General features: G+C 40.2%; 1 protein-coding gene across 5 annotated transcripts in view; it reads left to right on the top strand.

The window, feature by feature from the left end:
• The window catches only part of itpkb (inositol-trisphosphate 3-kinase B), a 54,454-nt gene that overhangs the window by 13,145 nt on the left and 16,550 nt on the right, over positions 1-24,759 (top strand). For all 5 annotated transcript variants that reach the window (XM_060914191.1, XM_060914190.1, XM_060914188.1 and 2 more), the window contains 3 exons: positions 6,447-6,546; positions 11,732-11,945; positions 22,083-22,287. In XM_060914191.1, coding sequence (XP_060770174.1) covers positions 6,447-6,546; positions 11,732-11,945; positions 22,083-22,287 — 519 coding nt within the window. The remainder of the gene's footprint in view (positions 1-6,446; positions 6,547-11,731; positions 11,946-22,082; positions 22,288-24,759) is intronic.

Here is a 24,759-nt window from a genome sequence, read left to right as displayed (position 1 = left end):
TTGTGTTGAGTTTTGTTATTTGAACAAGGACGCCTGCGTTTTTCTACACATTTGGTCGCAGATGTGGAAAGTATTGTCACCAAGTGTTGGTGCTTTCCTGTCTTGACTTGAGAGGTTCCTCTTGAGGGGTTAAAAGCCACTTCCTTCTTCAGCAGCACTCAGTGGAAACTTCACAATGCCAGAGAAGTTGAGGGGATGCTGCAAAAAAGCATCATCCATTTCCTTATGCTCAATATAGCTCGCCTGTCTTTTATCAGAACAATGGCATGACCAAGGGTTACCAAGTGCTTTCTTTACGATACGGCAATACCACTTCCGCTCTCTAGTTTTACGGACCTGAAGGCTATTGATAGCAAGAGCATAGGGCTGAAGTCAAAGCAAGTCGCGTAGACCATCACGTAGCCTGCAGATGGAATGTTTTGCTTTCCTGCTATTCCTGAAAATCAGACAGCTCAAAGGCATGGACTTTTATAACAGCTGAGTTCACGCTGCATTTCGGAGAGCTGACTGGATGAAGTATGGAATCAGCAGTAAAAGAGATTTGAGCAGAGTTTTCTATGATACTAAGCAAAATGAAAAGGCTTATTGGTGCTGCATGCAAATATCTACACTATTCTTATGCCAGTGTTTCCCCCGCACGCACAGGCTTCAGAAAAGTTATCAGTTTCTAGATTATGCTTGATTATATTGGATGAACAGAACGATGAAACACTCACCTCCTGACCCGATACTCACTGCTTATAAATGCTCTTCAATTTTCTTTCTCTTTGTTCTTTGACATTTTATTAATCGTCAACATGAACAGCAATCGCCCTGAATGCAAAGTTCTTTTTCACGTTTATTTATTTATTTAATTTATTTTAAGCTCTAATTCATCATGCACTGTGATAATCACGAAAGATTTGTTTTGATAATGAAATAGATATAACAACAGGTGTGTATTGTTCCTGGTTCTAGGCACTACAGCCATGCAAATATAGTCCTGCATGCAAATAGAGGAATCTTTAATTGTAAACTAGTTTGAATGCAAGCTCTTCTGTTCAGTCCAAACATCAGCATGAATAAATCGATATTTTTGCACAAGACTGCAGAAAATAATAACTTTAATACTTACTGAGCGGGGCGGCACGGTGGTGTAGTGGTTAGCGCTGTCACCTCACAGCAAGAAGGTCCGGGTTCGAGCCCCGTGGCCAGCGAGGGCCTTTCTGTGCGGAGTTTGCATGTTCTCCCCGTGTCCGCGTGGGTTTCCTCCGGGTGCTCCGGTTTCCCCCACAGTCCAAAGACATGCAGGTTAGGTTAACTGGTGACTCTAAATTGACCGTAGGTGTGAATGTGAGTGTGAATGGTTGTCTGTGTCTATGTGTCAGCCCTGTGATGACCTGGCGACTTGTCCAGGGTGTACCCCGCCTTTCGCCCGTAGTCAGCTGGGATAGGCTCCAGCTTGCCTGCGACCCTGTAGAACAGGATAAAGCGGCTACAAATAATGAGATGAGATGAGACTTACTGAGTGCAAAATTCATACAAACATGATCTAATGTGCTGTACACGTTAACACATTCTGTTGTAATGTGTTAACGTGTTCATATGTGTAAATATATATATATATATATATATATATATATATATACAGGGTTAGTCAAAATTATGTTAACACTTAAATGGTAGAAACCATTTATCCACAAAACATCCATCATATGTGCAAGATGATTTACAGGACGGTCTCAACCTGTTCGCAGTCGTGTTCAACACACAAAAACCAGCAAGCAACAGTACCATTTAAAGCCCGGTCACACATTTTGCAGGGAATCGATGTTACCACAGTCCTTATTCTGTCCTTGAGGTCATTGATATCACAAACTTTCCTGCTATACACGCGCTCCTTCACCATACCCCATAACCAGAAATAACAGGGCGTCAAATCAGGGGAGTGTGGCGGCCACAGCAATGGTCCACCGTGACCTATCTATCAACCTGGAAATGTGTGGTCGAGATATGGCCCATGGCGTACGTCTATCCACAGGAGAAAAATAATTCATTAGTGTTAACATAATTTTGACTAACCCTGTATATATCCATCCATTATGTGTAGCCGCTTATCCTGTTCTACAGGGTCGCAGGCAAGCTGGAGCCTATCCCAGCTGACTACGGGCGAGAGGCGGGGTACACCCTGGACAAGTCGCCAGGTCATCACAGGGCTGACACAGAGGCAAACAACCATTCACACCTACGGTCAATTTAGAGCCACCAATTACCCTAACCTGCATGTCTTTGGACTGTGGGGGAAACCGAAGCACCCGGAGGAAACCCACGCTGACACGGGGAGAACATGCAAACTCCGCACAGAAAGGCCCCCATCTGGGGTCTCGAACCCAGAACCTTCTTGCTGTGAGGCGACAGTGTGAACCACTACACCACCGTGCTGCCCTGTGTAATATATATAAAACTTATTACAACCCCGATTCCAAAAAAGTTGGGACAAAGTATAAATTGTAAATAAAAACAGAATGCAATAATTTACAAATCTCAAAAACTGATATTGTATTCACAATAGAACACAGACAACATATCAAATGTCGAAAGTGAGACATTTTGAAATTTCATGCCAAATATTGGCTCATTTGAAATTTCATGACAGCAACACATCTCAAAAAAGTTGGGACAGGGGCAATAAGAGGCTGGAAAAGTTAAAGGTACAAAAAAGGAACAGCTGGAGGACCAAATTGCAACTCATTAGGTCAATTGGCAATAGGTCATTAACATGACTGGGTATAAAAAGAACATCTTGGAGTGGCAGCAGCTCTCGGAAGTAAAGATGGGAAGAGGATCACCAATCCACCTAATTCTGCGCCAACAAATAGTGGAGCAATATCAGAAAGGAGTTCGACAGTGTAAAATTGCAAAGAGTTTGAACATATCATCATCTACAGTGCATAATATCATCAAAAGATTCAGAGAATCTGGAAGAATCTCTGTGCGTAAGGGTCAAGGCCGGAAAACCATACTGGGTGCCCATGATCTTCGGGCCCTTAGATGGCACTGCATCACATACAGGCTTGCTTCTGTATTGGAAATCACAAAATGGGCTCAGGAATATTTCCAGAGAACATTATCTGTGAACACAATTCACCGTGCCATCTGCCGTTGCCAGCTAAAACTCTATAGTTCAACGAAGAAGCCATATCTAAACATGATCCAGAAGTGCAGACGTCTTCTCTGGGCCAAGGCTCATTTAAAATGGACTGTGGCAAAGTGGAAAACTGTTCTGTGGTCAGACGAATCAAAATTTGAAGTTCTTTATGGAAATCAGGGACGCCGTGTCATTCAGACTAAAGAGGAGAAGGACGACCCAAGTTGTTATCAGCGCTCAGTTCAGAAGCCTGCATCTCTGATGGTATGGGGTTGCATTAGTGCATGTGGCATGGGCAGCTTACACATCTGGAAAGACACCATCAATGCTGAAAGGTATATCCAGGTTCTAGAGCAACATATGCTCCCATCCAGACGACGTCTCTTTCAGGGAAGACCTTGCATTTTCCAGCATGACAATATCAAACCACATACTGCATCAATTACAGCATCATGGCTGCGTAGAAGAAGGGTCCGGGTACTGAACTGGCCAGCCTGCAGTCCAGATCTTTCACCCATAGAAAACATTTGGCGCATCATAAAACGGAAGATACGACAAAAAAGACCTAAGACAGCTGAGCAACTACAATCCTACATTAGACAAGAATGGGTTAACATTCCAATCCCTAAACTTGAGCAACTTGTCTCCTCAGTCCCCAGACGTTTACAGACTGTTGTAAAGAGAAAAGGGGATGTCTCACAGTGGTAAACATGGCCTTGTCCCAACTTTTTTGAGATGTGTTGTTGTCATGAAATTTAAAAATCACCTAATTTTTCTCTTTAAATGATACATTTTCTCAGTTTAAACATTTGATATGTCATCTATGTTCTATTCTGAATAAAATATGGAATTTTGAAACTTCCACAGCATTGCATTCCGTTTTTATTTACAATTTTTACTTTGTCCCAACTTTTTTGGAATCAGGGTTGTATATATAAGCAATAATAATAAATTAGCCTACTCTTTTATCTGTTATTTCCATTCATTCTGATTTGTTCATCAACTCCAAAAGTGAATAATAAATTTACCCTTAAATTTACCTTTCTCTACCAAATTGTGCTTTGGAGACATATACCTAAAGGCTCCTAAAAGTGTTTAAATTGTGTTTGAAAACCTTTTAAACATCGTGTTGGTTATTCAAAGTGGATCTCGTGTGTCCCCTGCAATTTTAGGCAAAAACAACATGTCACTCTGACACAGAAAAGAAGAACAGGCTCTTTTAGAAATTAGCTCAGGGACCTCAGATCCACCTGAAAATAACAGTTCAGACCGTCTGATTTAAAGTGCAAGCCTCAAGTCCAGTTGGATGAGAGAAATCATTTTGCTCTCGTTTATCAAAATAAAGTGGCGTGAACTTTGTGATTTCCTGTTTGTTCGTAGATGAGGCATTTGTTTGCATGGCGACGGTGCGGGGGCACAAATATAACCTATGAGGAGGTACTGATTATTAGGCCTGATTTTTTTTTCTCTTTTGCTAATTTGGTGACCTCGTGTGAAGTTTGAAGGACACTAAGATTTGCCTAGTTTAGCCCTTTGGCCAGAGTCTAAAGCCTTTCCATATGGCCCTGGCACTAGTGCATACCACATTGACACATTTGCATGGCCTGAATGTTTTTTTAATGCCGTTGTGAAAAGAAACAAATGAGAGGCCCTTTTCGCCCTGCCTTCCTTGCCCTCAAGTTCTGCAAGATAGTGCTCTTGTATGCAGCACATTAGACTGGCACCATCCTGTTGGCACCATGTCGTTTGCCTCACACATCTGGAGTCTCCTTCTTCCTGCGTTAAATTTTCTTGTCACATCTGTCATTCTCATCACCAGAGAGATTCAGGTAATAACCAACTAACCATTTGTTTTACCGTCTGTGGAGTTAGCCTACCTTTTGTTTGCCGTGTGGTCATCTAAACTGTTATCGCTATCAAAAATAATAATAATCATCTTCATCATCAACATCAGTATGTGACTAGTGAGTTTGGATGTTTGGTGCCCTGCGCATTTGCAAGCAAATGTCCTGCAGATGAATCAGAAACTTAATTGTTGATTAACCAGGTATGTTTTTACGTACAAGGAAATTGCTCTAGCAAGTGCACTCAAGACTGTAGTTTCATGACATAATTTACTTGAGGATTTCTTTCTGAACAGTCGTGGTGTCTCATACATAAATCCCAATTAAAACATCCTATAGCATCACCAATACAAAATGTTAAATCATTATCCAGACATCATCTAACGTGTAAGTCTGTGTTTGCTCTTATTTCACGCAGTTGATATGTACCACTTGTTGCGTTTGTCTCTCCACGTATTTAGCTTAAACATGAGCATAAGATGGACTGGTGTGCAGATTCACTCACGAACCCTATCCGTCATGACTCATTTCTAGAACTCAAATGATGAACTAACTCAAATGCTGACACCATCTTTTTAAGGAGCGCTCCATCAAGGACTGGAATAATATGGGATAATCTAGCAGCTGAACATCCCAGCTTTGCTCTTGAATCGTTTCAGTGTGCTTGCTGGTTTTCTGGGGTTGACACAGAAAAGAAACCAGTTGTATACTCTATATAACATCCTATAATTAGAGCTACTAACATGGGCATGGGTGACTTATCAACATACAGTATGTTACCTTGTGTGTACGCTGCCCTGTTGCACTAAATCCCAATCCCAGGGAGGAATTGTGTGGGTATAACCATTCCTGGTGACTGAAATGGATTCTTAAAAAAAAAAAAAAATATATATATATATATATATATATATATATATATATATATATATATATATATATATATATATATATATATATATATATGCCTGATCATTTGTTTTCTTGTTCTGCTGACTTGTGCTATATAGAGGTGTTTCTAGATGACTTGCAGGTACTCCAGTGCTCAGGATGCAGATGACCAGTGGCAAAAGTTAAACAATCTCATTAAAAGTGTATTCTTTCTAGATCTGTAGTTCTTTATATGGGTTCTTCTATAAAATGGAAAGTGTTAAGACTATTCCACTAACATTACACTGGCTTTGCACATTTATTTCAGAAGGCATCTGGCAAGCTAATCAAGAATAGTCAAAGTGATGAACAAATACATGCAAAACATCTCTCTGGTATTTTTACCTAAAGGTGGTCTGGGTAACCTCTGGTTTTTGTGTATTCTAATGTAAGAAAATGACCCCATCCTACCAAAATTCCCAAGAAACCACCCTCAAACTTATTCGTAATCATTTACCTTAACACTCATCAATGGTTATTCAGATATGCTCTGGACAATTTATTTTTTTAACCACAATGTTTAAATCTGTCACTTTGTCATTGAACAGCATAAATCATGGAAGAAGATCAAGAACATGGTGCAGTGGTCACCTTTTTTAATGTCCTTCAAAAAGAAGTATCCTTGGATTCAGTTGGCTGGCCATGCAGGTATGTCTTCGTGAAGGCATAATTTTACTAAAGTCAGCCTGTTTGCTTTATGTTTACAGTCAGATCCGGAATTATTAGCACATTTATAGTATTTACAAAATACATTTATTTTAAGGGGAAAAAAAACCCTCACATGTCACAATTACTGGCACTGCATTTAGTACTTCATTGAACGTCCATTTGCCAATGTAGCAGCACTGAGATTTTCTCCTGTAATGCTTGAAGAGTTTGTAGAATCTGAGGCAACTCTTCAATACAGAATCTCTCCAGATCCTCCAAGGTCCTAGGTCATCTGTTGTGGACTCTCTTCTTCCTCTTCTTCTTATGCTTAGGGGATTGGGATGACAGCATCAAACGCTTGATTTTGGTGTGGGTTTTGGAGGCGTGTTTTGGATCAGTGGCCTGCTGGATGATCCAAGCACAGTTGCAGGCTCTCGCCAGATTTTCATTGAAAATCTGCTGGTACTTCATGGAAAATCTCCTGGTCCTTCAAGGTTCCCAGGGTATTTGGAGGAAAAACAGACCCATAGCATAACAGCTCTTCCACAACACAACAATAGAGATCATATTTTTCCATCTCACCATCCTTCTTTTTAATTCAAAACACAACTTAAGCACTTTTCGTCCAAAAGCTGTATATTTGTCTCTTCTGACCACAGTTTCAGTTAAAGTTCCAGCAGTGTCATGACCATCACTCGGCATTTATATTTGTGGTTATATGAAAGACCAGGCTTTCTGGCAGTCCTCCTAAATAGTTTGCTGGCATGGGAAAAAACAAGTTGAAAGTCCTTCCCCCACCATATGGTGGCACCGATCAACACTTCTGTAGCCCTCAGCCTCTCACTTATTACATAGCTAGGGTTACAGTGGGGTGGCTAGTCCTCTAGTAACCACAAGAGTTTGACTCCCCACTCGCATATGTATTGCAGCACACTTTGCTAGACAGCATTAGGTACTATTTTTATGATGGTTTTTGGTATGACCCAACCATGAGTAGAACTCATGATCTCCCAACCAAGAGGCAGACACACAAACCACTAGGCCAACTCGCGGTTTTGTTGGTAATGTTTAATTCTTTGTTTGTAAGTTACCAACTATGCTCCACGGGCAGAGTTTTTTTACCTCCATCCTGACTGTGTGTGGGTGCAAAATACTCTTCCAATAAGGCTGTTTTCCATCCATCCATTATCTGTAGCCGCTTATCCTGTCCTACAGGGTCGCAGGCAAACTGGAGCCTATCCCAGCTGACTACGGGCGAAAGGCGGGGTACACCCTGGACAAGTCGCCAGGTCATCGCAGGGCAAACACATAGACACACAACCATTCACGCTCACATTCACACCTACAGTCAATTTAGAGTCACCAGTTAACCTAACCTGCATGTCTTTGGACTGTGGGGGAAACCGGAGCACCCGGAGGAAACCCACTCGGACACGGGGAGAACATGCAAACTCCACACAGGAAGGCTTCCATTGGCCACTGGGCTGGAACCCAGAAGCTTCTTGCTGTGAGGCGACAGTGCTAACCACTACACCACCGTGCCGCCCTAAGGCTGTTTTAAACTTCCTAATTATCGCCCCAGTGTATATGGGCATTTTAAGGCATGTACATAGCTACTGCCTGATTTATGAAAAGTCAACACACTTTTTGTCTCATTTCATTGATGTATTTTCAAATTTTCCCCATCTTGATGAGTGACTAAAGGAATTTCAATTAAATTAAACTAAATTTTATTTGTATATTGCTGTTAAAAATGGACATTGTCCCAAGGTAGCTTTACAGAAATGCATAAATTCCAGATATAAATTTAACATAGATGATTTCATAAATGGCGGCACGGTGGTGTAGTGGTTAGCGCTGTCGCCTCACAGCAAGAAGGTTCTGGGTTCGAGCCCCGGGGCCAGCGAGGGCCTTTCTGTGTGGAGTTTGCATGTTCTCCCTGTGTCCGCGTGGGTTTCCTCCGGGTGCTCCGGTTTCCCCCACAGTCCAAAGACATGCAGGTTAGGTTAACTGGTGACTCTAAATTGACTGTAGGTGTGAATGGTTGTCTGTGTCTATATGTCAGCCCTGTGATGACCTGGCGACTTGTCCAGGGTGTACCCTGCCTTTCGCCCGTAGTCAGCTGGGATAGGCTCCAGCTTGCCTGCGACCCTGTAGAAGGATAAGTGGCTAGAGATAATGAGATGAGATGAGATTTCATAAATTCATCCCTAATGAGAAAATCAGAAAAGGAACATCGTCCAATTACATTTCTACTTAAAAATAAATAAATAATTCTTGGGGTGCCAATAATTGTGACATGGTTTTGTTAAACTATTTATACTTTTAATTTTCTAAAAATAAATTTCTCTCGTATTTTCAGTGCAAGCTGTATCTAGTTAACCACAAAGAATTTTTTTTTCGTAATTTTTGTACCAGTAATTCTGGAGTTTATTGTAACTGGATGTTTTTGAATTTGTTACATGTGTTTATTACACAGCTCATGTGAATACTCGATTCTGACTGGTCAATTATGGCATTCAGCAGTCTGCTATTTCTTTATAACAGACTGGTGCTATGGACCATGTTCATTAGTGGAAGCAGTAAAAAATATTTTTCAGATAAGCATTTTGTGTCAAATTATTGATTTCTTTACTAAGCAGGCATGTATTAAACTGGATAATGTATAGCAAGCCAGTCGTTATCGTGAAATAAACCCCTATCAGGGTAATTTAAGATCCTTCTGCTTCAAGCCAGACGGCCTTTCAATTTAATAAAATTGGTGAAGTTTAGTTCCCTCTGAAAATTGGTCACTGTGATATATGTTTATGTTTATTTCTCTAATATCTCAAAAATATCAGGCCATTCTGTGACTGGGAAGTTATTTAATTTGAGGAGATTCCTGAGCAAATAATGTGCATGAAATCACTCGTCAAGCAGACAGAGAAAGTCCGTGTGCGCATGCGCAGGTTTACCTTCTTCTTCTTCTTTTGGGTTTTACAGCAGCCGGCATCCACAGTGTTGCATTACTGCCATCTACAGGTTTACCTTGACCGTGCACTGACAGTTCCATCATTCTGTCGCTAAACCAACAGCTGAACACACCGAGGTGCTCGCTGAGCGCCGATATTTATTAGTTTGATCCTGCGTTTCCTTTCCTTCACAACATAACATCTTTTCTTCTCACTTTCTGTTACTGGTCAGTCTTTCACGTTTCATTTGCACACTCACATGCTCTGTTTTTCTCTCCTGTTTCAAATTTGTATCCCACAATGCCTTGCTTGAATGAAGAAAGCCCACCACGTGATGCATGACGTAGTATCTTGTATTGTATCATGGTGAAGCAGGAAAAAATAGCAGAGAATTTTGGGCCATGTGGCCCAGAATTCATTAATTGTTCTATTTTAAAAAAGCCTAATAAAATTGGAAGTCTGATTCGAATTCACTAGCTTTCGGTCCACTAAACAGAAATAATTGGGTGTCAGGAAAATTCTTTTTATGACCTACACTTGAACAGGTGTTGCCAGGCAAAACAAACCTCACCCGATAGCACTTATTTTATACCTATATGTTGATAATGGTAATATTTCTCAATCATCAGCTGTCAGGTTATAGTCCTATGAAAGTCCATGACCTTGAGTTTGACATTTCAAAGTCATTCAAGGTCAAAGGTCATGGCAGCAACTAAAAGCCCATATGGGACTTCTTATATGTTGATAATGGTAAACATCTTGCTGTCATGAACCATTTTAAAGTTATAGCCCTTTGAAAACCCATGACCTTCAGTTTGACCTTTCAGGGTCACTCAAGGTCAAAGATCATGGTGCCAAATGAAAGCCCATATGGCACTTCCTATAAGTTGATAATGGTAAATACACTACCGTTCAAAAGTTTGGGGTCACTTTGAAATGTCCTTATTTTTGAAAGAAAAGCACTGTTCTTTTCAATGAAGATCACTTTAAACTAATCAGAAATCCATTCTATGCATTGCTAATGTGGTAAATAACTATTCTAGCTGCAAATGTGTGGTTTTTGGTGCAATATCTCCATAGGTGTATAGAGGCCCATTTCCAGCAACTCTCACTCCAGTGTTCTAATGGTACAATGTGTTTGCTCATTGCCTCAGAAGGCTAATGGATGATTAGAAAACCCTTGTACAATCATGTTAGCACAGCTGAAAACAGTTGAGCTCTTTAGAGAAGCTATAAAACTGACCTTCCTTTCAGCAGATTGAGTTTCTGGAGCATCACATTTGTGGGGTCGATTAAATGCTCAAAATGGCCAGAAAAATGTCTTGACTATATTTTCTATTCATTTTACAACTTATTGTGGTAAATAAAAGTGTGACTTTTCATGGAAAACACAAAATTGTCTGGGTGACCCCAAACTTTTGAACGGTAGTGTATCTGTCTACCATCAACCGTTTTCAAGTTAAAGCCCTCTGAATATCCATGACCTTGAGTTTGACCTTTCAGGGTCACTCAAGGTCAAAGATCATGGTGCCAAATGAAAGGCCGTATGGGAGTTCCTATATGCTCATAATCGTAAACATCTGTCTATTGGCAACCGTTTTTGAGTTATAATGGAAAATATGTTATTTTGACCGAAAGGTTGACCTTTCCCTTGACCTTGACCCGATTATCCCCAAAATTTAATGAGGTAATCTACGGACCATTGCCCACCTACCCTGAAAATTTGAAGTCAACTGGTGTGACCGTCTAGACGCTAGATTGTTAACAGACAGACACACAAACAAACAAGTGTTGCTAGGCAAAACAAATTTCGCCTGGCCCTTCCAGTGACCTTCACCTTGACCCGATTATCCCCAAAATTTAATCAGATAATCTACAGACCATTGTCCACCTACCCTGAAAATGTAAAGTCAATTGGTGCACCCGTCTAGACACTAGATTGTTAACAGGCAGACACACAAACAAACTGCACTGATTACAATACCTCACCCTGCTTATGACCGTCGCGGGCGAGGTAATAATCTGAAAGGCAGTCTACCTTTCATGCTGGGGTCCTGTCATGGTTTATTTCGCAATAATGACTGGCTCACTGTACATTATCCCATAATTTGTATAATAAAGTCTCATTGTGCTAGGATACTCTTTGAAAGGCATCTGTACCATTGCTGTGTTTTATTTTTGGGGGAGTTCTTGTATATTCTGAACATTGTTGTGCCTCTCTGTGAATCTCTCAGGCAATTTCAAGGCGGGTGCATATGGTTGCATCCTGAAGAAACACTGTGAATGTGAGCAGCGCTGTCTGACCCGGTTGATGAACGACATGCTAAAGCCGTATGTCCCAGCCTACCACGGGGATGTGGAGAAGGACGGTGAGAAGTACAATCAGATGGAAGATCTGCTGGCTGAGTTTGAGACGCCCTGCGTCATGGATTGCAAGATGGGTGTCAGGTTGGTCTTAAGGATATGCACTAAAGACTATTTATTTGCACTGCCCATTGTTGATCTGCTGTCCTTTGGCGTAACTAAAACTCAGTGTCAAAAAAACTTTGAAGGTGTACAAAAGCGGAATGGGATAGTTAATGATATTACACGGTCGCCCAAAGATATGAAGTTTATCTTCGAGTGGTGAATATATTCACGAGTGAGTGAAGTGAGTGATATATTTTTCAACACGAGAAGATAAATTTCATGTCTCTGCACCACTGCATAATGTTGATATTATATGGACACATCCACAAAAAAAATACGCAGGTTAATCAGAAGAATTTTAATTTTGAACCGGTTCACCATTTTGACAACGCACGTCTAGTCAGCGGGAAAACACTGGGAGGGACATCATCAGAGTGAAATATCAGGAATTATTATACATACAGGACACATTTTCGATGGAATAAAAACGTGTTCTATTCCGTTCTAGCGGGTTTCATTCATTTGGTTTGACAGCATGCAATATTGTTAGCATATCGCTTATCCTACATGTATTATGTCACTCTACCCAATGGAGAATGAGCATTGAATATGGTTTACAATATTGCATGGTTGTCAAGACAATGTGACGTCACACATCAGAGCTGATGTGAATATCTAAAGAGAGTTTTCTGCTGCGCATGCGCAGAAGCGTTTCTTTGTTCACCAGGAAAGAGAAAGATGCGTTGAATACCTGAAAGGCTACCAAAACTTCATTAGATATTCTTCATGCATATTTACAAGAGAAAAACATACCAACGGACATCGAAAAACAGGAAAAAAGACACATCGGAGATGTAAAACTTATACGTTAGCGAGCAGCTGTGACAATTTGTAAACAAACATAGCCACTAGTTTTGCTGCATTAAAAATGGAAGCTTTTGAGAGAATTTTGGCTGCCAGGTCACTCCGTTGTGTGGAGTTGTCAATGTTGATTTTAAAAGTAACTAAGTAAATTACAGAGGGAAACGAATACTTAAGTATGAGTGAAAAATACTGCAGCGAGCGTATGTGGAAGAAGAGTCTCGAGACAGAAATCTTAGTTTCTCGGTCGTTAGCCTGTGCTACATGCTCTCAATAGCACTGGCTTGACCGCTTTATTAGCATTCACTAACACTACTGATGAACGCTACACCAGCTGGAAGGTGACTTCACTGCTGTGCTGACGGCAGTGATTTGCGGTTAAGCTCGCATTGGCCTTCAAGTAGGTGTAGGGTGATAAATTTTTCGTCCCTCCCACTATAAATCAAAATCTGATTGGTTAATTCATCTGTCATTTCCTCCATAAACATGCACTGCCATGGCCTTCTGTCCCGGCAATGAAGTCCTAACCCATGAGTGAGCCAGCTCTAGATTCTTCTTAGCCTAGAGACAACAAACAAAAAAAATCTCACTGGATAACTCGATTTTAATGTTTTCAGGACAGTAACGCTTTCATTTCTGAAGCAAATTTGATAGAAAATGAGGCCGAATTAGAATTAGAAGAGAATAATTATAATGAAATTATGAAAAAAATTAAAGAATGAAAGAAATTAAAGATAGCACTTGAAATGCTGATATGTTTGGGCCTTCACTGAATGCCTAGAAGGCCCTGTTGGTTCCCATCTGTTTACAAGAGAAAAACATGTCAGTGGACATTGAAAAACTGGAAAAGAGAGTCTTCTTCTTCTTCTTCTTCTTCTTCTACTTCTTCTTTTTCGTTTAACGTCCTTTTGTTCCTATATTTCATGGGGTTGGACGAGCTACAGTATGAGCGTTCTCCATCTCAGTCTGTTATAAACCATCTTTTCTTCGAGATTAAGTTCCCTCAGATCTTCTTCTATACACTTCTTCCATGTTTTCAGGGGCCTTTCTCGGGGGCGTCTTCCGTCAGTTACAGCTTCTGCTGCTCTCCGTACCACACTACTCTCTTCTTTTCTTTTGATTTGCCCAAACCATCTCAAATGTTGTCTTCTCATTAAATTCCGTATGCTTTCCACTTGGCATCTCTCTATCACTTCCTCACTTGATATTCCCTCTTCCCAATGTATATTTGCCATATATCGGAGCACCGGCAATCACATCTCTTCACCATGTTTTCAAGGTTCCTAGTCATTGGCCATGTTTCTGCTCCATGTATAAGTACGGGCCTAATGCATGCACAGTACGTTTGTACTCTACATTTTAGGGGAATTCCTTGATTCGTCAAAAGACTAGATATCTGTCTCCATTTTGACCAAGCAGCTGATATTCTGGTTCGAACTGCTCTCTCTGCACCTTGACCGCAGTCAGTAATGTCATCTAGGTAACAGAAGCTTTCAACTTCTTCGATAGTACCATCATCAACTCTTATTCTGTCATGTCTCCTTATCTCAGCACCTTGTTCTCTTCTTTCTTTTCTTTTTGTACAGGCAGAGCAGACAAAGTTTTCGCCTGCTTGATTTACTCTCCTTAGTCCAGAACATCTCATGTGGCACCACTTCCTGCATTCTGTACATACAGTGAAACCTCATGTTACGACCACTTCAAAATTACGACCACCTCAAAATTACGAACAGTTTTTCATGGTCCCGATTGCTTGCTTATATATTTAATTGGTTGCAGCCTTCAATAATGCGACCACCTCAATATTGCGTATTACAACCATTCATTTCGGTCCCACCCGTCGAAAATCAATGTAATTAAACCTCGAAAATACAGGCGCCCCCCGTCGTGTCAAAACACGGAGCACAAGCGCTTTCACGACATCCGGTTTACGTCATGCCGCAAAATCTTTTACGTCATGCCGCAAAATTAAGATCGACTTGTACAACAATGAGTAGAAAACGTAATGAGTTGTCTTTGAAAGAAAAAATAGATCTGATTAACGAAAGTGCAGGTACAACCCCGATTCCAAAAAAGTTGGGACAAAGTACAAATTGTAAATAAAAATGGAATGCAATGATGTGGAAGTTTCAAAATTCCATATTTTATTCAGAATAGAACATAGATGACATATCAAATGTTTAAACTGAGAAAATGTATCATTCAAAGAGAAAACTTAGGTGATTTTAAATTTCATGACAACAACACATCTCAAAAAAGTTGGGACAAGGCCATGTTTACCACTGTGAGACATCCCCTTTTCTCTTTACAACAGTCTGTAAACGTCTGGGGACTGAGGAGACAAGTTGCTCAAGTTTAGGGATAGGAATGTTAACCCATTCTTGTCTAATGTAGGATTCTAGTTGCTCAACTGTCTTAGGTCTTTTTTGTCGTATCTTCTGTTTTATGATGCGCCAAATGTTTTCTATGGGTGAAAGATCTGGACTGCAGCCTGGCCAGTTCAGTACCCGGACCCTTCTTCTACGCAGCCATGATGCTGTAATTGATGCAGTATGTGGTTTGGCATTGTCATGTTGGAAAATGCAAGGTCTTCCCTGAAAGAGACGTCGTCTGGATGGGAGCATATGTTGCTCTAGAACCTGGATATACCTTTCAGCATTGATGGTGTCTTTCAAGATGTGTAAGCTGCCCATGCCACATGCACTAATGCAACCCCATACCATCAGAGATGCAGGCTTCTGAACTGAGCGCTGATAACAACTTGGGTCGTCCTTCTCCTCTTTAGTCCGAATGACACGGCATCCCTGATTTCCATAAAGAACTTCAAATTTTGATTCGTCTGACCACAGAACAGTTTTCCACTTTGCCACAGTCCATTTTAAATGAGCCTTGGCCCAGAGAAGACGTCTGCGCTTCTGGCTCGTGTTTAGATACGGCTTCTTCTTTGAACTATAGAGTTTTAGCTGGCAATGGCGGATGGCACGGTGAATTGTGTTCACAGATAATGTTCTCTGGAAATATTCCTGAGCCCATTTTGTGATTTCCAATACAGAAGCATGCCTGTATGTGATGCAGTGCCATCTAAGGGCCTGAAGATCATGGGCACCCAGTATGGTTTTCCGGCCTTGACCCTTACGCACAGAGATTCTTCCAGATTCTCTGAATCTTTTGATGATACTATGCACTGTAGATGATGATATGTTCAAACTCTTTGCAATTTTACACTGTCGAACTCCTTTCTGATATTGCTCCACTATTTGTCGGCGCAGAATTAGGGGGATTGGTGATCCTCTTCCCATCTTTACTTCTGAGAGCCGCTGCCACTCCAAGATGCTCTTTTTGTACCCAGTCATGTTAATGACCTATTGCCAATTGACCTAATGAGTTGCAATTTGGTCTTCCAGCTGTTCCTTTTTTGTACCTTTAACTTTTCCAGCCTCTTATTGCCCCTGTCCCAACTTTTTTGAGATGTGTTGCTGTCATGAAATTTCAAATGAGCCAATATTTGGCATGAAATTTCAAAATGTCTCACTTTCGACATTTGATATGTTGTCTATGTTCTATTGTGAATACAATATCAGTTTTTGAGATTTGTAAATTATTGCATTCCGTTTTTATTTACAATTTGTACTTTGTCCCAACTTTTTTGGAATCTGGGCTGTAAAAGTCAGCGTCAGCTAGCAGAAAAGTTTGGAATTGGCAAAACGCAGGTAATCTATGCAACGAGGTGTGAAGTGAGCTTTAGTAGATCGATTTAAATAGAAAAAGTTCAAGTTGTTAAAAGTGTCATAAGGCCACACCAATTTAATTAGTTGGTTCTCGGATTTTTTCAGGAAAAATATGAAGCGAGCGGGCGAAATAAAAATAAAATTTAAAAAATGCTCTGATGGTAAAATTAGCGGTGGAAATAGACCAAACAATACAGGCAAACCAGTAAACAGAATTTCAACACACCTGTCAAAGATTTTACGCTTCTGTTCGCTGAATATCCTAACAATCACAAACACAGGCTTTGTAGGATTCCCCTCCACAGGCATGTTTCTTCCACAAGTCTTTATCTAAAGTGAAAAGGGCAATTTGATTGGTTTTCGGTGTCACGTGACCTTTTCTGTTGGCGGGAGTTTGATTTCTATTTTTTTTTTCATTTTGCATTTTTTTCAAGCGGCGATTCCGAGAACCAACTAATTAAATTGGTGTGGCCTAATTATCAAAGAGTATTCAGAACAATATTTCAATTTCTTGTTTCAATGACTTGTGTAAGTTTGCTGTATGGTTTACATTTAAAAATGGTATGGTTTTAATTATGATTAATTCTATTACAAGTTTAAATGAAAACTTAAAGTTATATTGTTTTTACATGTTGTACTACGTGTACATTTGTACTTGCTAGACACACAAACCACACACATGCTATACTTTTGTTTAAATTTAGCTTGTTGATTTAATCATTTATCAATGAAATACAATAAACTAGTTCATAAATTTATTACATGTAATACAACAGTATTAAGAACATCATGCATGCACGTTGCTATGCAACCACTCAGCAACTGTCAGTATATCTTGCCAACTCAATATTAAGACCTCCTCAATATTAAGACCACTTCGACCTGGTCCCAATGGTGGTCTTAATATCGAGGTTTCACTGTAGTATAGAGTTGGCGCCTACTCCCATTCCACAAACACTGCATGGATATCTACCTTGATCCCTGATCTCAACCTCCTCCTTTCCCGATATCATCATCTTTATCTTTTCTAAGTTTACCTTCATACCTTGCCTTTCCATCTTTCTTCTCCATCCATTAAACATTCTTATTACTTCTTCTTCTGTCTCTGCTGTTAACACCACATCATCAGCATACAAGAGTTCCCAGAATTCATCACTGTGTCTTTCCTTTGTTACTTCCTCCATGACGACTATGAAGAGAAGTGGGGAGAGAGGTGAGCCTTGGTGGACTCCCACTCTGATATCAAACTCCTCAGAGATTCCAGCCTTAGACTTGAGTTTTGACCCTAGAGTTTGTATAGAGTGCCATTATTGCCTGTATCATATGTTCAAGTACAAGTTGCCTTCTTAAAGCCCAGACAATTGCATCCCTAGGCACCTGGTCAAAGGCCTTTTCAAAGTCTACGAAGATGTGATAAAGTTTTCTTTTTCTTTCTTGATACTTTTCCTTTAACTGTCTAATGATAAATATTGCATCGGTTGTTGATCTCCCAGCCTGGAACCCAAATTGGCAATCACTGATCTTTGAAACTTTCCTCAATCTGTTTTCGAGAACCTTCTCCCAAACCTTCATCGGATGTTCTAGAAGGCGAACTCCTCTGTAGTTATTACAGCTAAGAGCATCCCCTTTACCCTTATAAATCGGTATGGTAAAGCTGCTGCACCATTCCTCTGGTGCTTCCTCGACTTGTAAAAGCTTTTGGAAGAGCTTTGTGAGCTCCTGTACTCCCATCACTCCTGCAGCCTTTATAAGGTCGCAAGTGAGTCCTGTTGGTCCTGCTGCTCTTCCATTTTTCATGCTCCTGAGGGCTTTAGATACCTCTGCTGGCATTATCTCATGAATTGGTCCCTATCTGCTTCCTCAATCTCATATTGATTTTCTTCATTCAGAAGTCCTTCATAGAACCTCCTCCATACTCCCATTATTTCTTTCTTGTTAACTACATTACCATTCTCGTCCTTCAGATATATAGCTCCATTGACGTCCTTACAGTCCCTTTTCATCTCTTTTGCTATTTTGAACATCTTCATCCTTCCTTCTGCAGATTCTATGTCCTCTGACCATTCTTGCCATGCCTTGATCTTTGCTCTTCTAATTGCTCATTTAACAATTCGCTTTTTCTCCTTATACAGTCTCTTACTATCTTCTGTACTTTGTCTCTTCCATATTCTAAAAGCTCGTTTCTTTTCTACTATTGCCTCTTGAACCTCTTCACACCACCATCATGTTTCTCTTTCTTTCTGTCTCCTTCCTAATGTCTCCCTGCAAACTTGTCTGGCCGCTTCTATGCAGGCGTCACTAAAAGTTTCCCGCCTTCTTTCTTCTTGGTTATTAAATAGTTCCTCTAGTTTTCTCTGGTGCTCTTGTTTCACTTCTGGATTCTTTAATTTCCAGCTTTTTATTTTCCTCTCTCTTCTCTCTGCCTTTGGCCTTCTCATATCTTTTAACACAACATCTGGACAAAGAATTCTATGTTGTGTTACACATTCTTCCCCAGGTATTACTTTGCAGTCCTTTTCTCTTATTTCACTATCTCTCCTCAGTAAAATAAAATCTATTTGAGTACAGTTTTTGCCACTTTTGTATGTTATTAGGTGCTCCTCTTTCTTCTTGAACCATGTATTTACTATTTGAAGGTTTAGTTGTTGGCAGAATTCCAACATATCGTCCCCTTCTTGGTTTCATTCGCCACATCCAAAATTGCCTATAACTTCCTCGTAGCCACCCCTCTCTCTTCCAACATGACAATTGAGATCTCCGGCGACAATAACTAAATAATTTGCCGGGATCTCTGTTATCCTTCCAAGAAGTTTTTCTCTAAATTCCTCTTCCTCCTCATCAGGTCTGCCCTGTTGAGGGGCATACACCGAGAAAAAGTGGAGGATCTTCTTCCCACATGGAAGGATGATTTTCATAATTCTATCATCTGCCCTTACTACTTCAATAACAGAGAGTGTGTATGTATAATAATAATATTGGCTGGCTTTTTTCGTGGTATATCAGATATATTCCATTCAGCTACTCGTCTTCGACTCATTCAAGATCATACTAGCTGAATGGAATATACAGTGGGGCAAAAAAGTATTTAGTCAGCCACCAGTTGTGCAAGTTCTCCCACTTAAAAAGATGAGAGAGGCCTGTAATTTTCATCATAGGTACACTTCAACTATGAGACAGAATGGGGGGAAAGAATCCAGGAAATCACATTGTAGGATTTTTAATGAATTAATTGGTAAATTCCTCGGTAAAATAAGTATTTGGTCACCTACAAACAAGCAAGATTTCTGGCTCTCACAGACCTGTAACTTCTTCTTTAAGAGGCTCCTCTGTCCTCCACTCGTCACCTGTATTAATGGCACCTGTTTGAACTCGTAATCAGTATAAAAGACACCTGTCCACAACTTCAAACAGTCACACTCCAAACTCCACTATGGCCAAGACCAAAGAGCTGTCAAAGGACACCAGAAACAAAATTGTAGACCTGCACCAGGCTGGGAAGACTGAATCTGCAATAGGTAAGCAGCTTGGTGTGAAGAAATCAACTGTGGGAGCAATTATTAGAAAATGGAAGACATACAAGACCACTGATAATCTCCCTCGATCTGGGGTTCCACGCAAGATCTCACCCCGTGGGGTCAAAATAATCACGAGAACGGTGAGCAAAAATCCCAGAACCACACGGGTGGAACCTAGTGAATGACCTGCAGAGAGCTGGGACCAAAGTAACAAAGGCTACCATCAGTAACACACTACGCCGCCAGGGACTCAAATTCTGCAGTGCCAGACGTGTCCCCCTGCTTAAGCCAGTACATGTCCAGGCCCGTCTGAAGTTTGCTAGAGAGCATTCGGATGATCCAGAAGAGGATTGGGAGAGTGTCATATGGTCAGATGAAACCAAAATAGAACTTTTTGGTAAAAACTCAACTTGTCGTGTTTGGAGGAGAAAGAATGCTGAGTTGCATCCAAAGAACACCATGCCTACTGTGAAGCATGGGGGTGGAAACATCATGCTTTGGGGCTGTTTTTCTGCAAAGGGACCAGGACAACTGATCCGTGTAAAGGAAAGAATGAATGGGGCCATGTATTGTGAGATTTTGAGTGAAAACCTCCTTCCATCAGCAAGGGCATTGAAGATGAAACGTGGCTGGGTCTTTCAGCATGACAATGATCCCAAACACACCGCCCGGGCAACGAAGGAGTGGCTTCGTAAGAAGCATTTCAAGGTCCTGGAGTGGCCTAGCCAGTCTCCAGATCTCAACCCCATAGAAAATCTTTGGAGGGAGTTGAAAGTCCATGTTGCCCAGCGACAGCCCCAAAACATCACTGCTCTAGAGGAGATCTGCATGGAGGAATGGGCCAAAATACCAGCAACAGTGTGTGAAAACCTTGTGAAGACTTACAGAAAACGTTTGACCTCTGTCATTGCCAACAAAGGGTATATAACAAAGTATTGAGATGAACTTTTGTTATTGACCAAATACTTATTTTCCACCATAATTTGCAAATAAATTCTTTAAAAATCAGACAATGTGATTTTCTGGATTTTTTTTTCTCATTTTGTCTCTCATAGTTGAGGTATACCTATGATGAAAATTACAGGCCTCTCTCATCTTTTTAAGTGGGAGAACTTGCACAATTGGTGACTGACTAAATACTTTTTTGCCCCACTGTACATGATATACCACTCAAGGCCAGCCAATATTATTTAAATATGCCACTCAGAGCCGCGATGTATTTCGTATGAAAAATGCGAGTTTTTCAACTCGAGAAGATACATTTCATATCTTCAGGCCAACATGAGATGTTCTTTTTATTATATAGACATTCACAAACAAAAAGTACCCAAATTTATCAAAACAGCTCATTGATTTCCTCACGCATGACATATTGAAAATTATATCCTTCATCAAAAAATTCCCATGCAGGGATTGGTTCATGTGACATCAAATATTTCCACCATTGATTAAGCAATGTATCTCGTGACATCAAAAATTAAAAAAATGGGTATGGTGTGAGTTAGTCATGGTATATCCTGGATATACCATGAACTTACATCACAATTTCAAGCTAGACAGCTGATTCGAGTCACATCTGTGGCTCCGCGAGCATTTCTGTGTGTGTATATTTACGTATCATGATCATGCCTAGCAAGGCAGGCGATAGCATGGTACATTGCACATGCACAGGTTGAAGGTCGTGCCAACGAAAACAGCAAACATGGCTGTCTCCAGTGAGCTTATGCCGAGATTCAATCTCATGGATGATGAGGATTTGGAGGATTTTTGGAATTTTTTAATGAGGTATATAAATACCATGCACTGAGAGGCTCTGGTTGAAATTATGGATTCTTTGTGCCCCTCAGAAAATAGTACTTTGCCAGTCACCAAAGAGAATCCATTATTTCAACCGGAGCCTTTCAGTGCATGGTATATTTGATTAATATGTCATGATTGTAGTTCTCAATGTCCCGGAGGTAGTTCGTATGAAAAATACAAGTGGTGTATCTTTCAGTAAATGTCTCTGTGATTTTATATATATGATGTTAAATCTGTATTTGCTGAGAAATAGGAAAATTTGTGTTACATAGGACATATCTGGAAGAAGAGTTAACGAAAGCCAGGAAGAAGCCCACTATGAGGGCCGATATGTACCAGAAGATGATTGAAGTTGATGCAGATGCCCCCACACCAGAGGAACATGAGCAGAAAGCAGTTACCAAACCACGCTACATGCAATGGAGAGAGACCATCAGCTCTACAGCCACATTGGGCTTCCGCATTGAAGGCATCAAGGTGAGATAAATGAGAATACTTCATCCACAAATGCCAGGCAAGAGAGCTACTCTGAGTAACTTTAATTTATTAGAAGCCACGCTAGCAATGCACACTATACCAAATACAAAATAGTTAGTTTTATAAAATATACCAGACAAGATCAAATAGAAGGATTTGATTTGAAAAATGCAAAGAATCAAAAATGGTTATAACTATACAGTGGTGCTTGAAAGTTTCTGAACCCTTTAGAATTTTCTAGATTTCTGCATAAATATGACTTAAATATGATCAGATTTTCACACAAGTCCTAAAAGTAGATCAAGAGAACACAGTTAAACAAATGAGACAAAAATATTATACTTGGTCATTTATTTATTGAGGAAAATGATCCAATATTACATATCTGTGAGTGGCAAAAGTATGTGAACCTCTAGGATTAGCAGTTAATTTGAAGGTGAAATTACAGTCAGTTGTTTTCAATCAATGGGATGACAATCAGGTGTGAGTGGGCACCCTGTTTTATTTAAAGAACAGGGATCTATCAAAGTCTGATCTTCACAACACATGTTTGTGGAACTGTATCATGGCATGAACAAAGAGGATTTCTGAGGACCTCAGAAAAAGCATTGTTGATGCTCATCAGGCTGGAAAAGATTACAAAACCATCTCTAAAGAGTTTGGACTCCACCAATCCACAGTCAGACAGATTGTGTACAAATGGAGGAAATTCAAGGCCATTGTTACCCTCCCCAGGAGTGGTCGACCAACAAAGATCACTCCAAGAGCAAGGCGTGTAATAGTCTTCGAGGTCACAAAGGAACCCAGGGTAACTTCTAAGCAACTGAAGGCCTCTCTCACATTGGCTAATGTTAATGTTCATGAGTCCACCATCAGGAAAACACTGATCAACAAAGGTGTGCATGGTAGGGTTGCAAGGAGAAAGCCACTGCTTTCCAAAATGAACATTGCGACTCGACTGCAGTTTGCTAAAGATCATGTGGACAAGCCAGAAGCCTATTGGAAAAATGTTTTGTGGATGGATGAGACCAAAATAGAACTTTTTGGTTTAAAGGTTTGGGCCTGTTTTGCTGCATCTGGGCCAGGACGGCTTGCCATCATTGATGGAACAATGAATTCTGAATTATACCAGCGAATTCTAAAGGAAAATGTCAAGACATCTCTCCGTGAACTGAATCTCAAAAGAAGGTGGGTCATGCAGCAAGACAACGACCCTAAGTACACAAGTCGTTCTACCAAAGAATGGTTAAAGAAGAATAAAGTTAATGTTTTGGAATGGCCAAGTCAAAGTCCTGACCTTAATCCAATGGAAATGTTGTGGAAGGACCTGAAGTGAGCAGTTCATATGAGGAAACCCACCAACATCCCAGAATTGAAGCTGTTCTGTATGGAGGAATGGGCTAAAATTCCTCCAAGCTGGTGTGCAGGACTGATCAACAGTTACCGCAAACGTTTAGTTGCAGTTATTGCTGCACAAGGGGGTCACACCACATACTGAAAGAAAAGGTTCACAAACTTTTGCCACTCAAAATATGTAATATAGGATAATTTTCCTCAATAAATAAATGACCAAGTATAATGTTTTTGTCTCATTTGTTTAACTGTGTTCTCTTTATTTACTTTTAGGACTTGTGTAAAAATCTGATGATGTTTTAGGTCATATTTATGCAGAAATATAGAAAATTCTAAAGGGTTCACAAACTTTCAACCACCACTGTATATATATATATATATATATATATATATATATATATATATATATATATATATATATACAACCCCGATTCCAAAAAAGTTGGGACAAAGTACAAATTGTAAATAAAAAAAGAATGCAATAATTTACAAATCTCAAAAACTGATATTGAATTCACAATAGAACATAGACAACATATCAAATGTCGAAAGTGAGACATTTTGAAATTTCATGCCAAATATTGGCTCATTTGAAATTTCATGACAGCAACACATCTCAAAAAAATTGGGACAGGGGCAATAAGAGGCTGGAAAAGTTAAAGGTACAAAAAAGGAACAGCTGGAGGACCAAATTGCAACTCATTAGGTCAATTGGCAATAGGTCATTAACATGACTGGGTATAAAAAGAGCGTCTTGGAGTGGCAGCGGCTCTCAGAAGTAAAGATGGGAAGAGGATCACTAATCCCCCTAATTCTGCGCTGACAAATAGTGGAGCAATATCAGAAAGGAGTTCGACAGTGTAAAACTGCAAAGAGTTTGAACATATCATCAAAAGATTCAGAGAATCTGGAAGAATCTCTGTGCGTAAGGGTCAAGGCCGGAAAACCATACTGGGTGCCCGTGATCTTCGGGCCCTTAGATGGCACTGCGTCACATACAGGCATGATTCTGTATTGGAAATCACAAAATGGGCTCAGGAATATTTCCAGAGAACATTATCTGTGAACACAATTCACCGTGCCATCTGCTGTTGCCAGCTAAAACTCTATAGTTCAAAG

Source organism: Neoarius graeffei, chromosome 2 (genome assembly GCF_027579695.1).
Source record: "Neoarius graeffei isolate fNeoGra1 chromosome 2, fNeoGra1.pri, whole genome shotgun sequence".
NCBI lineage: Eukaryota > Metazoa > Chordata > Actinopteri > Siluriformes > Ariidae > Neoarius > Neoarius graeffei.
Note: the sequence above shows the minus strand (reverse complement) of the source record. Positions and strands in the feature narration are given on the sequence as shown.